This window comes from Bolinopsis microptera, chromosome 6 (assembly GCF_026151205.1).
Source record: "Bolinopsis microptera isolate Bmic1 chromosome 6, MBARI_Bmic_1.0, whole genome shotgun sequence".
Classification (NCBI taxonomy): domain Eukaryota; kingdom Metazoa; phylum Ctenophora; class Tentaculata; order Lobata; family Bolinopsidae; genus Bolinopsis; species Bolinopsis microptera.
In genome coordinates, this window is record NC_087077.1 from 750,499 (window position 1) to 766,036 (window position 15,538).

The 15,538-nt window shown below is 38.2% G+C and overlaps 1 protein-coding gene across 9 annotated transcripts in view; it reads left to right on the forward strand.

Annotated features, from left to right (window-relative positions):
- Window positions 1-985: 985 nt before the first annotated feature.
- LOC134816597 (uncharacterized) overlaps window positions 986-15,538 on the forward strand; it is a 38,554-nt gene continuing 24,001 nt past the window's right edge. For 2 of the 9 annotated variants that reach the window (XR_010160423.1, XM_063825523.1), the window contains exon 1: window positions 986-1,041. Coding sequence is in view for 4 of the 9 variants with exons in the window: in XM_063825523.1 (XP_063681593.1) it covers window positions 1,019-1,041 (23 nt within the window). In the remaining 5 variants the exon portion in view is untranslated. Of the gene's footprint in view, window positions 1,042-1,874; window positions 1,980-2,580; window positions 2,670-5,768; window positions 5,888-7,561; window positions 7,619-14,079; window positions 14,194-15,538 lie in introns of those variants that run through there. The other 7 variants (XR_010160424.1, XM_063825524.1, XM_063825522.1 and 4 more) reach the window with 6 other exon arrangements.

Genomic DNA, 15,538 nt, shown 5'->3' on the forward strand with positions numbered 1-15,538 from the left:
ACATATTTGTGATAATTTTTGTATCTGCTCAGTTTAAATAGCATCAACCGTTCCCAATAAAAGTGAAAACTGTAAAATCAATCTGTACTTAAGTCCTTGTCAGAAGTCTTGTTGATCAAATAGAGATTGAACCCACACGGTTTTTGGTATGTTTCTGACTTGTTTTTTATTTTTGGGTCAAGAATGAAATTGGACATAATTATTTAGAAAAGTGTTTTTTCTAATGTTTTACGTACTATATCTGGAGACAGGTGTTCACTGTTCTTCAACACATGGGCTGACTTGGGTATGTTTGACATTTTTTCCAAAGGGGGAGAAAATGTTAGGCGGGTATTGAATACTTTTGGGATTTTGGGATTTACAAAATTTCCTGTACTTCTTTTATATCAGTCATTCTGACAGCAACACTCCTAAGTAGTCAGCAAATTACAGGAAGCCGAAGGATCTTGCAAGGTCAGCGATAGTTAGGTAAGTGTGTGCCAGGCAGCTGCAGATTGACCTCTGCTCAAGGCCTTTCTTGTATCTACATGAATATTATATAGCTCCTCATTTAACTCTCAATTACAGTTTCCCGATCATTTGGCTGAGTGGACTGCACAGACACAATGGAGCCTTTACCTTATCCGAGGGACTGATAGTACAAGGTGGGGCCTTGTACTACCAATCAATTGTTTTATTTCTTGAAGTTATGTAAGCTGCCACCACCAACTCCTTCTTTACCACCAATATAAATCAGATGGCTTCAGTAGCGATGACAGTCCATTTTTCCTAACAGTTGCTTCTTTGGAAATAATTCCATTGCTTGGTTTTAAATATAAATTTGTTCTCAACTATATTATCAGAATAAGGACATTTTTCAAATTTGTTCTGGTGGAAGTTCTATTTTCTTGCAATATTTGTGTTTGTTTTCATTAGCCTTGGTTTCATAACAATCTCTCATGACTACTATATTATTACTACATATTTTATCTTCTGTTCTGTTATCACTCGATTAACTCATAATAATTTATAGAAAGGAATGATTACTCAAGAATGGACAACGTAAGTATCCTTATTTAAATCCTAGTGTATACTAACTTTTAGATATGAAGTTTTGATAGCATTGTTGTCACCTTGACTTACTTCGTCTTTTGTGGCCTTCCCAAGATGAGGTGTTACAAAAAAGATGATACACTGCCTTAATTTTCTGCCATTGATAATGATTGCAATTTGCAACAAACCTTTTGCTCTTCGCACGCTAGAGATAATTACAAAATTATGATCAATTAAATAGTCAAAATTAACGAATAATCAACCTCTCACCTGAACAATGGAGTCAATAATTGCCTAACGAGTCAAGTACTTCGTTTTTACAGCTATCAAAACTTCTTTCTAGCAATATAATTTGATTACTCATTCACATATTTATAACTTTGATATCTACTGTAAACTTTAATAAATTCATCGCACTAATTTTGTTATATTGCGCACTTTTCTTAATTTTACCTATCAGTAACTGTTGTCAATAACTACGCTAATATTCATAGAATTGTTATCGGGAAATGATATATTCCTGAAATATATTCCATGATGTCGTCATTGATAAATACAATGCGATAGACAGTAACAATCTAATGAGACACATACCAACATCTTTGAAATTTGATTTTGAAATCAATTTTATTGATCAAGATTTAAATAGAAAGTAAGATCCAAACAAGATTAAAATATGATTGGAATATGTGAGAAATAGGATTCAAATATGCAACTAGAAATATGATTCAAAGTTACATTCCATTTCCAAGAAACCCGAGCTGACTCGTAAAATATGTGCTCCCTTTATAGTGTAATTACCCCGTGTCCAAATGACCTGGAATTGAATTTCTTGAACTTATATACTTTGCGTGTCGTCTCGTTTTGTCGCTGTGTGTTTTCAAGTCCACACCCTGAGTGTACAGAAAGAATCTCAAGTTGGCCAAGTGCTTTGGCAGTCTTTTTAGGTATGGATCTCAATTTGAGTTACGTAACATTATTTTTAAAATTAACTTATAAAGTATTGTGGAAACCCGACAGTTACTGTTATATGACTGGACTAATTCATACTTCGTTTTCTAGAACTATCCGGTAAGTCGCGGACCTTTAGTCGGGTGAAGTTGTTCGTTTTAGTCCAGCTGCAACGTCAGAAGGATTCTGAAGAATTCTGCCAGAGTAGTTACAATATTCAACCGGAATGTAACATTGCTGTGTAGCATTCCTGTTACTCGAGTACTAGGCTGCTTTGTAACAAGAACAAGCCGAGTTGAAAGTTTCAAGTACGCATGTTTCTGTAGTACAAATAAGTTCTCTAGAACAACTAAGTTTTTTATTAAAAAACGCAAAGGAGCCAACAAAATATGTAAGGTTTAAAAAGTTTAAAAAGTACCACACAACATTAAATCTTGTGAGCTGTCCATTTTCACCTATAAATAATAAATATGTATCTTTGGACAGTATTATCTTAGTATCAAAATATAATAAAAGATACAAAAGTACCATAATATCATACAACAAATATTCAATTACCCACATTTCAATAAGTTTGAACTTTTGCGTACTAATCCTCCACCCGAAGTAGCTATGGATCCTGAATTGACAGTGGAGAACAGATACTATCTGCGTTCCCACCACGGTCACGGTCTTTGCCAACTCCAGTAAGTCTTGTTAGACATGTTGCAGCGCTGAAAAGTTCATTAAAGCACTAACGTAGGGGTTAAAATAGCAGTCCCGTGTACACACCAATCAGAACATCCTAATCTCATATTTCTTTGATCAGAAAGCGTTCTCAAATATTGCGGTGGGACTTCTATTTTGGCCCCTACATTGCATTTAGCTTGCTGCAGTTTCTAAGGCCACAGTACAGTACATGGTACATCATTACTTGAGCTTGGGTCGAGATTTATGATATTTGATATCACGCTTCAACGCTCACTTCAAGGTAGGGGTCAAGACATCATTCCGAGTAACTACCATGCAATATAAGCTTCATTGCGGCTGTCATTTGAAATGAGTGGAACTTTAAACGAGAAATAATGGTAGTTTGAAGTATTGAGCTGCTATATTGGCCGCATGATAATCGTAAGCTATGCTGATATAACAATACGACAACGAAGCTCAGTGAGCATTTTTGCTGTAAGGTTGCTGAAAATTGGTATTTGATGAATGTTAAACAAGCTTTCATGGCTTGCTGGTATTACACGAGTTTTAAATTATTGCAATTTTGATCACCGCATTGTATAACAAAATCTCATCGAGTATGTCACCAAATCTAGGCTTTACGTATATTCGATTCACGTAAATTCGATTACCGACTTTTATTTTAGTATGGGGTTTGCTAGATTGTCTCATCCTCGTAACCTAACAGCTGTCTAAACGATGAGTATCAGTAAACCTCCGCTACTGAGCAGCTACTGCAGGATCTCTAACCAGCCAATCAGAGATCAGTTTACCCGTCACGTGACCCAAACTAGCCAATAAGCGATCTTTATTCTGACCGATTTTCTGCAGCTAGCATTGTGTACCTGTGCAGGATCTATTGACCAACCCAGAAATACGTCACAATATAACCGATATTATACACTGAAGAGCATGTGCCTTTGTGTACAATTAGGGTGGGGTCAGCTCCATATCTTTACTTCTCAAGACACGACATCGTGTATACACAAATTACATCTCCTGGGCATGTCAACAACACTACGTTATTGTATAATATAGCGGATGATAGCTAGCAGACATGATGGTCTAGACAGCCACACCTTCTAACAAGGGCTCCTTAAAACAAGGGCTCCTTAAAACAAGGAGTTTATTGTGTGGTAATTGTAGAAACAAAGCACCTGAGACTTGTTGAGTTGAGAGTCACTTAGCTAGTTGTTATATTCCTGGATTATGGTGGGAAATGGGCCGTTTTTTTCGAGTGAGAACTGCAATTGAGGGTAGAGCTATTTATGTGGTGAGAAGTAATGGTGTGATGGATGTTGGCGCCTCCAGGAGCGGAGGATCTTGGCATTCTGTCCAATAGTTGGAATTACTGTAGAAAATAATATTCTATAACACTCTAACACCACCACATGACAACCGCACAACCACTTGTCATTCTTAGATCATTTCCTAATACTTAACTATACATTGTAATGTATAGCACTGTGTATAGTAGTGTATATAATATGATCTGAGGAGTGTATTCAGCACTTAAATGTGATGTATCACATACATCACGTACATGCTCGTATTACAGAATGTGCAAGCATCTGTGTGTAACAATCACTACGTTTAATGGTCCAGGATGTAACACTTTTCCGCAGACTCTTCGCCAGAATAACCTGAGTAGTATGTAACAGTATGTAACAGTATGTAGTATGTAAGTATGTAGTATGTAAAGAAGAGCTTTGTCAGTTACAGTAACTATGAGCTGCTAAAGACGAGTATTGTTAAGTATTTGCAATAAGTATTTGTAATTTTGATTAGTTACTGTAACAAATCAGTCCGGATCAGTCCGATTTGAAGCGTGTCTCCTCCTCTGTTTCTCTCTGTTCCTCTCTTCTTCTCCTTCTACGGGCATGTATTTGATCGGGGGAATGTTGACGTAACCTCTAGAATTTCAATTAACAAATAATCAGAGTGTTTATACCTTCTGGGCTGTAAATGACAGCAAGTTCATTGCCAGACAGGCATTCTATCGACAAATTGAACCGGAAATTATAGATTATGTCATTCTGCCCAATAATTTAGCTGATTAAAGTATAATTTCCGAGTCTAAATTAAGTATTTGTAGATAGCAAGTCTCGGGTGATGATAAACCTTAAAAGTCGGAATTTTCTTGTTTTCCGGTAATAAAATTCTGAATAACAAGACTTTGACCCCGATTTTCTTGCTCCTTTCATGGGCCAAAGTTCAAGATAAAATATTTAGAATTCCAAGTACCAGCCCGCACATTACACAATCAAGTACATACCAATTAAAGTTAGTACTTATCTTTTGAAGATAGGCATATTCCGAGAGTATTCCTCTAGCATATGGTGGCCGCTAACCTAGTATTCAGTGTACTGAGCCAGACTCACCGACGCAACAACTTTACAGCAAATGTGTAGGCACAATTTTATAATTTCTGTGTTACATGTACATCTAGCGTATAACAGCTGCTTTGAACGCAATTATATATAATACTCTGTGATGGATGTGCATTATATTATAATAATATCCACTCTCAGATACCGTCCTGAATGACCTGCAATTAAAAATGATTTCATGTGATTATAACAATTAAAACTCCCTACACTTTAAACTCCCAACTTGTGATACTACAGCACTGTTAAAACACACACACAGTACACACACACACAGAACATTACACACTGCACACACACAGTACATTACACACACACAGAACATTACACACACAGAACATTACACACTGCACACACACAGTACATTACACACACAGTACATTACACACACAGTACATTACACACACAGTACATTACACACACAGTACATTACACACACAGTACATTACACACACAGTACATTACACACACAGTACATTACACACACAGTACATTACACACACAGTACATTACACACACACAGTACATTACACACACAGTACATTACACACACAGTACATTACACACACAGTACATTACACAGTTACACACACACTTCAATTAAGTGAGCTAACGACATCGCCTCCCCACATGACCTGTTCCCACACAAAAGACGCACACATCAAACAGTGAGTGGTATAGACTGTGTGTGATATATTTAAAGAGAATATAACTTGTACTACAGTCATTGGCCGCTATATATTGTCTACTTTTTGTGTGTGTTTCTGTTTTATGTGTTGAAATAATCTTCAAGAAGCTTCTTTTTTAAGGTAAGAGATTGTCACTGTAATGACTTAGAGATTAAGATTTCTGTTGAAATAACGTTATTGACGAACTAGCATTTATATTTTTCATCCCAACCTTGCACGAAATTTGGGATTGGTCTTCCTGCGGTATAATCTGTTCAGACAGTGCACAAAGTCGTCCAGTGCGGCCCCTAGTAGGACCAGTGCCTTGCAATTATACCTATCAAGTGACATGTAAGGATTGCGGGAAGGAATCCCGAGTATTTAGGTTAGGTTAAGAGCACAGTAGGGTGTGTTCGACTATCTTGCTCTAGAGTGGCTTTCAATGAGCTTTATAATCGTTCTAAGCCCTCGACTGACGAAACAGCATCTCGGTAAGACCTAGAATGTGCATACTTTAACCAAATACAGGAGTTCCACCAGGCTTACAAGCTCGCATGTTTTCCAGTGCGTACAGTGGTGTAAGGATTCCTCCGAGTGGGCGGAGTTTACATACCAGACGTGCTATACAACCCGCGAATAACTGACATACCAACTAACATCTCCCTACATCCCCCATCTCTCTCTCTCTTAGTCGTGCTCAGAGCCACATCATCCTACCTCTGATGAAATTAAATTCCCTCAGCAGTTCTTGATGTCACCTGACAGGGCTGTGACCACTGCTGTAAGATGGCACATCAGCATGCAATAGCGTACAAGCCATTAGAATGGAATGTCATAATCAGCGCTCCACCTTAAAGCTTTAACGTATAATATTAATATTGCATATCATCGTATATATGTGCTCAAAGAGCTCTCATGTTTGTGTACGAAAATATGCTGTGTCAAGGACACAGAGAGATTTGTGGATTTACACAGTACTCAGGAATGTTCGAGTTCTTAAAAATTTGTCATCTTGACAGTGGTCACTACACCACGTACCTCCTAGAGAATGAGTTAGACGACGTATCAAAAAACCGGATAATATCTAACTTTTTGACCTGAAAACCACCTTAATTTTGAAAATCTAGTCCATTCTACCGTGTTGTATTTCTATGGCTAACTAATTTGTTGGACCAGTGTAATTTACAGGACAGTAAAACAGTATCTTGGGAGGAATGTTGGGTTTAAAACCGAAGTTGCCGGTAGAATTACTACCAACGGCTCCACACTGTCGATGTCTAGGTGCACTAAGAGAGTTGTTAACAAGAACTTTTAACCAGGTCACTTGTTCTGTTAAACAGCTCGCCTCAAAGCACTATAAAAAGTTGTAAAACTGAGTCTTCCAGCCTGCACCTGGAGCTGCTAGACTGGATATACTGATGTGTCACCAGCACTGACATCCTCCGCCTTGCTCCACACTCTCCCAGATCCAGGACAAGCCTGAGGAGTTATACCCTGAGCGAGGGGATCTCGGGGACAATCCTGGAAATAATATGTTGTCGCGGACAGAAAGCCATTTGAGGGATATCGACGCTGCTGAATTCCTCTCCAAGTCCATATCTCCATAGCAACATAGTAATTAGTTTTACAGGTCTCCGCCACAACTCAGCTAGCTGTGCAGTGTATTTGTGGAGAGCTCTGAGCTATCGTATATTTTACTGACTGCTATTCTTAGCTGCTCCTAGTTCATTTGTGGGCCCTATTTCGGGACATCTGGTGACCTTTGTTTCTGGAAACTTCATGGAGAATTGATCAACTATTTGCACCGTTTCAATTTGGTTGTTCTGCTCTCGCTTCTGAAAACAAGCGTACTGGAGCTTCAAAGATGACTAGGTAATTATTTATGACGAGGCAATTAATTAATAAAACGGTTTTATATTTACAATTACACGTTCTTTTCTTCAGGACTCCGACCGACCTTCGACTAGTAGGCAGACAGACAGACAGACAAACAGACAGACACGCAAAAATACTGATAAATTGAACAAAAAAACTGTTGAGGCGGGTTTAAGCTCGCAAACTGAGGCAGCACACAGTGCCCCAACTCAGCCATGGTGGTACAAATCCAGCGAGAGGTCTGTGCGAGTACGCTCCTCCGCAAAACACACATCATCTGACAAACATGCCAAGTCCTCCCATAAACCCCCCAAAACACCACCTCGAAGACATGATCTAGATGACACCATGTTTGCAATGGACAGTTCCAGCCCCGAGCCCTCCTACTCGGACAGCCCCAGTCCCAGTAGTGCCCAACACACTAAACTGTCTGAGTCCGAGCTGAGCTCACTCCGGGATACAGTGAGTGTGAAGTCAGCACCCTTAGTCCGTGTTTGGAGAGACAGACACAGCCCCGGCAGTAGTGTAGAGGATAGACCCTCCTCACTTTCCCTCCGCAAACAGACAGACATATCAGCCCTCATTAAGCTTAAACAGTAAGTGATATAACTTCATTAATCTGAGTTAATTCTATTGAGCTGTGATTTATCGGGCATTGATTAGACTTTATAATGATTTTATTAGCTGGCGACATGTTTCTTAATTTATTATTTGCTTAATTGTGAACAATGAAAGTGTCAAACCTGACATTGCACGATTCCATACATTAAAACCCTGAGTAAGACTGACACTGTCATCAACATTCTTGAGTATTGAATAAGTATTAGACAGTTAGAAACATAACTCCTGTAAAGATAGAGGGACTTTATTCTTCATGTAAAGATAAAGTACTACAGTTAATCCGTCGTGACCTTGACACAACACCCTTGGCAATTAACGTCACTACCGGCCGAGTGTAGTGACTTTGGTGTCTAATATCCGATATATCTAACCCCAGCCCACGTAGGAGGAGATAGTGAGATAGTATCTAGTATAATGAGATACTATCTACTATTTGAAAGTGAGGAGTATATATTAACTACTAACTAGTTAGCTACTATAGTTACTATAATATAACTAGCCTCCATTACAATCACAACCCTAGATATGTATGTTCTGTAAACTTACTAAAACCAATGTAATAATAGCTAAACCCAGTTATCAATACTTTGGTATGCAGCTCTATCTTACAATAATTGCACTGTAAAACTAGACCGTGACCGGTGTTACTAGCAGTATCTAATTATAATGCACCCTGACTGTCTAACGAGGAACCACACCTCGTGGAGGAGCTCCTCACCACACCTTCTTGATAAGGCACACTAAACCTCCTGATTAGTAATTAGGAAGGCTAATTATCAGCTGACTCGCAGTGTGCTGATGTCGCGGTGCTGGGGGAGATGTCTCTTCTCGTACAGGAGTTGTTACTTGTTGGTTTTAGTGTTGGTTTTGGAACTGTTTCCGGTATTTTTTTCTTGGAATATTCTAGTGCTCAGATATTCTAATATTACTTTCAATGACTAATTTTCTTTAGATAAATTATTAATCGCTCATTTCCCCTAATAAAATTTATTCAAAATGGTCATACTTTGATAACTTCAGCGATAGGCTGTTAAAAACCTGATTTTATTATCTTTTGCAATTCGAGCACAGTTTAATATGCATAAGGTCATCCTTCCAAAGGAATGCGTGTACGTTACCCTTTACGGTGGAAATGTTAAAAATACCTGTTCGTGGTTTACCCACCATCCCTACGGATTATCAGTATTTACAGTGGAAAACGTATGTTATTTAACTAACATTTGCTCATGAGTATGGAGATTATTTATTTACTTAGCAATAATAATAATAAATTGAAATTTAATAACACCGCTTTTAAGATAAATCTTATACTCAGCAGTGTTTGAACTAGTCATCCCAGAAAATATCATGAATACTGAGCTAAAAAATAACATATGCTTGAAAATATATCGTCAATACTAAAGCCCGAAAATGGTACTTAAATATATTATGCAAATACCGAATTCCAAATATGACCAAGCAATAAGCAAGATTTCCAAATTTCTGTGATGGGCGGATTGTGGTTGATTGTGGTTAGGAAATACAAACAGCTGCTCAGTGACTGCGCTCGGCAAGAATAAGTTACGTTGATAACACTTTAAACGTAAATTTGATAGAATTACGTTCCAAAAATGGAAATATCTTGTAAATCTGACACACTGGTGTCTATTTTCTCACGAGTCGGGTCATGATAATATGTTTACATTCCAAAGGAAATATGAGATCATCTAATAATGTTTTGTTTACGTACGCTGACTCACGCTCTTTCCTTTGTTGTTTCGGTCGGCTAAAAGACTGGGGTGAGTGAGATTCACTTGCCCAGACCTGCTCAACTTGATTCAGATTTGTTTACTATTATATTATATCATGTTTTCTATGGTGAAATAATTAATATCGTGGGATTCAATTCTTTAAATTACATTTCTCATACTTCGGGATCGTTCGCATTTACGTCATAACTTAAATAAATTATATTTCTGATATTAAGCATTTTTTCTTTGTAATCCCCTATTCTTTTCGACACTAAGTTTTGTACTTCCTACAATACGATAGTTTTCCGATAAATAGTAACGTGTTGAAAATATTTGTCCATGGTATCGAATAACAAGTTATTCGCTCTCATGTCAGTGACGTAGAATTTTTACTTTTCCTATGAATTTGACTGAATCTTTCGTTTGAGTATGCTGCGACAGCTGCTGTCATTTTTATTCCCATTTGGGTGCATTTTTAGCGCTTTCCTCTGTTTACAGTAGTAAACTAAAATAGAAACTTTACCTTAAATGGCTTTTTTTGTTCTTTTCCCTGATTTTCACTAATTCTAATACTGATGAGGAAATTTACTGCACGTGTCGTGTATGACAACGTATCGGTGATACAGGATACTATCTCATTATCACAAGTGTACCGATTTTCCTTTGATCAGAGGGATCTAGAATAACCTGAAATTCTAGCATCTTGTGACCACCTCACCGGTTTTATCACCAAACTTCAACAGATCAGACCCTCAACTGTACTGTAACTCCCCACACCTGTCTTTGTCTTCCGGTTCCTCAAGTCTTCAATAATTAGCCACCCTAATAGTTCGGAATATTGTTATTATTATTTATACCCACATACTAATCTACTAATAATATACAAGAGAAGATAACCCTACATATTGTTAGTACCCTAATCCTCGTTCTCTTCTCCAGTAAGAGCCCACTGTTTTAACTCAACACATGCGCTATCAGTACTGATATGAGGACATCAGACCCGGGGCCCAGTCCCCCTGGCTCCCCCAGTAACCCGACCCCGGGGACCCTCTGTCTACCTATTTGTGGGGGGACAGACTTCTGAAGACTGCAGGAGTAGGATTAGCAGGGGTGATCTGTAGTCTCTATAATAAACCTACCTGATCATGTGTTCTGATGTGTATTTGTCATGTGATCTGGCCCCGTATCAAGTGTTACTCTAAAGTGCACCTGGTACAACAATGATGTAATGTCCACATTCTCGTCAATGGTTTCATTTCCGTTTCAAGCGAGGTAATGTCTAGGTTAAGTGCGCTTGATTTACAGAGGAAATTATTGATAGTTCTTGAGATTGGGATACAGCTAGAAAGTGGTGTTCATTTCAAATGTTGTTTCACTTCATATTACGATTTCTTTGCTACTAAATCTAAAGTGCGTGTTAACTAGTTTAATATCTTCTAGACCTTCGTTTCTTGGAATTTAGTCGGTATGAACATATTTGAGTTTAAAGTAGCCTGTGAAAAAGCCGTTTTCACGACCGTGATCTCAATGAAATTCCTATTAGAATAGCGTCAAAGCCTGAATAAGTCCTTGAGTCTGCCCATCCCAGCAACTTTCGAATAGTTTGCATTTTTATGTTGACAGTTGCTGGCCTAGTGCGAGAAGTTTTTAAAACTGCAAACTTCAACAGATTAGAAGCTCTCCGTAAAACTCATTTCAGCGTCCAATCACCTGCTCTCAAATCCCATTGTTCTACAAGAAACTTCGATATTAAGTTGTATCTAGAAGCAGAGTTGGCAGGGTTTAAAAAGGTTCTTTACGGTGAGGGCCAACAATCCAGGATATAATTCAGTATTATATTCTAGAAAGCTGGAAGCCTCAGTAAGGAAAGTTCTATCGATTGTACGTCATTAACAAGTATTTGTGCTGCTTCCCCAAAACTCAGTGTTCAAACTAACAGATAAATAATCTGCCACCATCACCAGCACAGCGACACCGTTAATATATACAGAAATTTAGCAAATTCTGCAAACTTCAGCTCCGCTTGAGAGAGATATCTCGACTACAAAGAAATATATTCCATGGTACTGTCTTCAACATAGCTCCAGAGTCTAGTTCATGTTTTTGTTCAGAGTCGCGGCAGTCTGTAATACCTGACTTTCTCTGGCCGGTAGTGAGAATCACCGGGGAGCATTTGCTGAAACATTGAAACACTACAAGGGATGACGGCCTTCTTTTTGTGACATACCATTCAGAGGATTGGTTGCCCGGTCTCCTCCCCTTCAGATGTCAGGTCCGCTCATTGTAACTCCAAATAATCGTCACTATCCCGTCACAGCTAACAGATGCGTCACTTCATGGTAAGTGTATCTGAGGAAGTCAGATACAATGCACTCACAGTTAATTGTGCATGTCTATTTAAAGAAACAACATTCTTGCTGGCATAATTATTGACCATTTTTCTACCAATCCGTGGAGCGTGCCCTCGTTGATAAGTTGTTGATATAAATCGTTTAGTCCGTTGTCTGATTTGCAAGAGTTAGCGACTTTCCAACTCTCCGCAATAATTAACGTCTAACAACCCGAGTTCCAGCCTCATTCCAGTCACCGGAGCGATAATTTTAAAGTAAGTGAACGGCTGCCAACAAATTCGTAATTACAGTACATCTGCAAACTGGCCAACTGTTGAAAAACAGTTCCGGTTTCCCGTGTGTTGTCATGCAATCGAAACAATCAAACAAACAATTGACTGAGCGTAATTGGAGGCAGGTAAACGTGGGAATAATAAAGTAATTATATACTATATAGTCCAAACAGATGGATCTGACTCAATGACTCATATTGGTCATGCTTGGTAAGACGCCAAGCAACTGTGTGTTTAAAGATCTTAAAAATAGGATCAGCTCATACCTAGTTTTAGAGCAATCCAGTCGTGGGTTGATAATCGGCAGTCGATGTTTGCTCGAGAAATACTGATAAGCTGATAAGTGGTGTCGAATATGGAGGTAACCTCCTTCAGGGCTACTAGTAGTCTCTGGTTGCGTTATTCTTTGATGCTTATCAATCTAAGTTTCCGAATTGTTCCTATACCACATCTTAAAAGATACCACCAAGTTTGGAGTGATAACTGATTATTGATGGGGCGTGGTTTGTTGTGATGATACTTCCCTGATCTCACCTGGTCTGATTTTACCAAATTTAATTTGTAACACAATCTTTAAATAACCGATTTTCTCATGCTCGAAGCTCATTTTTAAGTTGTTACTTTGCGTTGGTGGCTGATGAATTGTTTATTCCCTCTTAGACCTCTTCAGACCTTTGAGTATTGCCAAAACTCAAAACTGAGAACATAAAAGTTAGCTGCTTATCGAGTGTCAAATCAGGCAGAGTTATCAGGAAGAATTTGAGATGTTTTCACCTTTTGAGCATTACCTCACTGCATAATATATTTAAAATGTTAACGTTTTAAAAGTCACCATTATAATACGTACGTCGTACGTGGTGGAACGATAAGGTCCCATGTTCTAGAACATACAGATATTTCTGGAATGTCAACATGAGCAACGGAATGAATTGCCATTTACCACTCATTGGGAACTGACACGACAATGTAACTGTAAATAGCATGACACGACAATGTAACTGTGTGGCTGTGAGTCATTATATAATTTTGTCCACCTTTTGTGGTGTTAACATCCTATTTTAAACAGTGAACTAGCGATAGCTCATTGTGATTAACTGTTCTTCTTTCAACTGAAAAATGTTTTTAAACATCCCTCCTTGATATCTTAAACAAGCATCGCTTGATTAGAAGTAGTTTCGTTTCCACCATTTTAGCATTCCGAGTCGCTATTTACAGCTTGTACTCATCTCAAAGTTTATAAGTAGTCAATTTATTATTAACTCCTGCTGCCTCTTCCTGCATTCTTTGGATGTTCTGAATTCCTCTAGCAGAAATTCTAAGAAAAAAAAAACAGCCGCCGTTATTTCTTAAAACATTTCGTTTGAGTCGTACATCTAGTTCTTCTGTCTAGACATTTGAGAGTATTAGATAATATACAACTTGTTCTGCTATAACATTTAGGATTCATAATAATTTAAAAGGAGCTACCCACTTGTTAAACCAGTAGTCGCCTCTAAATAACAGCAAGGGAGCATGGTTGAGGAAAAGCTGCAGTGTCCCGAGCATGCTGAATGTAAAAACAAGAATTGCTTTAAAAGCGCTGTGGGAAGCTTCAAGAGGTTTGTCAACTGTTTGTCGTTAAATCTTGGTTTTTTAAAGTTACAATTTTGGTATGTCGATCATCTGCACAAAGGCTGCCTACGATATCATGAGGACTGAAGAATCCTCAAATCTCCCTATTTGTTGAGCTGGTGAAGGCAGTGCGGGTTACTTCAATTGGTATCGGCTGGACAATAGTCGCCCTTCAAAGAGGGTCTAAGTTATTGTAATTCGGAATATTGACAGCAGCAGCACAGTTCACGAATCCCTTTAATATGAATCAGGGTCAGGTCAGTATTCAGTAACGGTACCAATTTCCCCCCGAATTATGAATATTGAGTAGAGGTGTTAGAGGTAGAGGCATCAGCAATTAGCAGGAGGCCAAGATAAAGGTATGATATAGTATTTAAATCTATTAATAGTTGTGAGAAGTGATAGTAACGGTAACATTTATGGGTACTCCCTTATACTCAAAGCCTGAATTGTTCAGTCTGTCAAATAAAAATATCAAATTTCCTTGATATCAACGTGATGGCTCACTTAAATATTTCGACGATTTCTTCAGACAAATATTTAACTTTTTTTACTTTTATAAATTAAGATATATAGTTGATTTTAAGAATTGAAGGACCGTCCAAACTGCCCCAAAACCTGGTAAATTCCATTTAAAAAGTCCAAAAATTAATTTTCTCATCTCTCCTCCAAATACTCCTACAGATAATTCATCATGTTGGCACGACTCTTCCCAGAAACGTTTGGTCGTGGTATGCAGGGTCATTACGCTAATTCCATGCGATGGCGACGCCTCTTGATTGCTTATCTGAGAACTCTTCGCTTTATCTTCACTTCTGATTAGCATTCTTTTCATGGTCTGTGAGTTGCATAGTAAAGCTGGCTTAATGTTACTGGTAGTGTTACTGGTAGTGTTAATGTTACTGGTAGTGGTGTTAAGATTTCATCACCACAATATCACCACAATATCACCACAATGTCGGGTATGTTCATCAATAGCATGAATGATTTGGGGCTTTCGTCTGCTGTTTTGGTCTAGCTGCATTTGAGCTAGCGGTACTGTGTACTGTTTTGTAAGTTAGCCTATAGCCTATAGATAGGTCTACTTCACCACCACTGGTCCACCATGTAGTGATCATTTCATTGAAAATATACTAGATTAAACCAGTTCTAATGCTCTGATGTGATACGAAAACGGTATCTCTGTCACAAACTCTTAAATGATCAGATAAACGCACAAATTCGTCCAATAAATCGCCACTCCCTTCGAATCAAATTTGTGCCGACAATCGTCAATCGAGTCCAATGACTCCTTGAGAAGATTATTTCTGTCAATTTCACATGTTTGAGGCA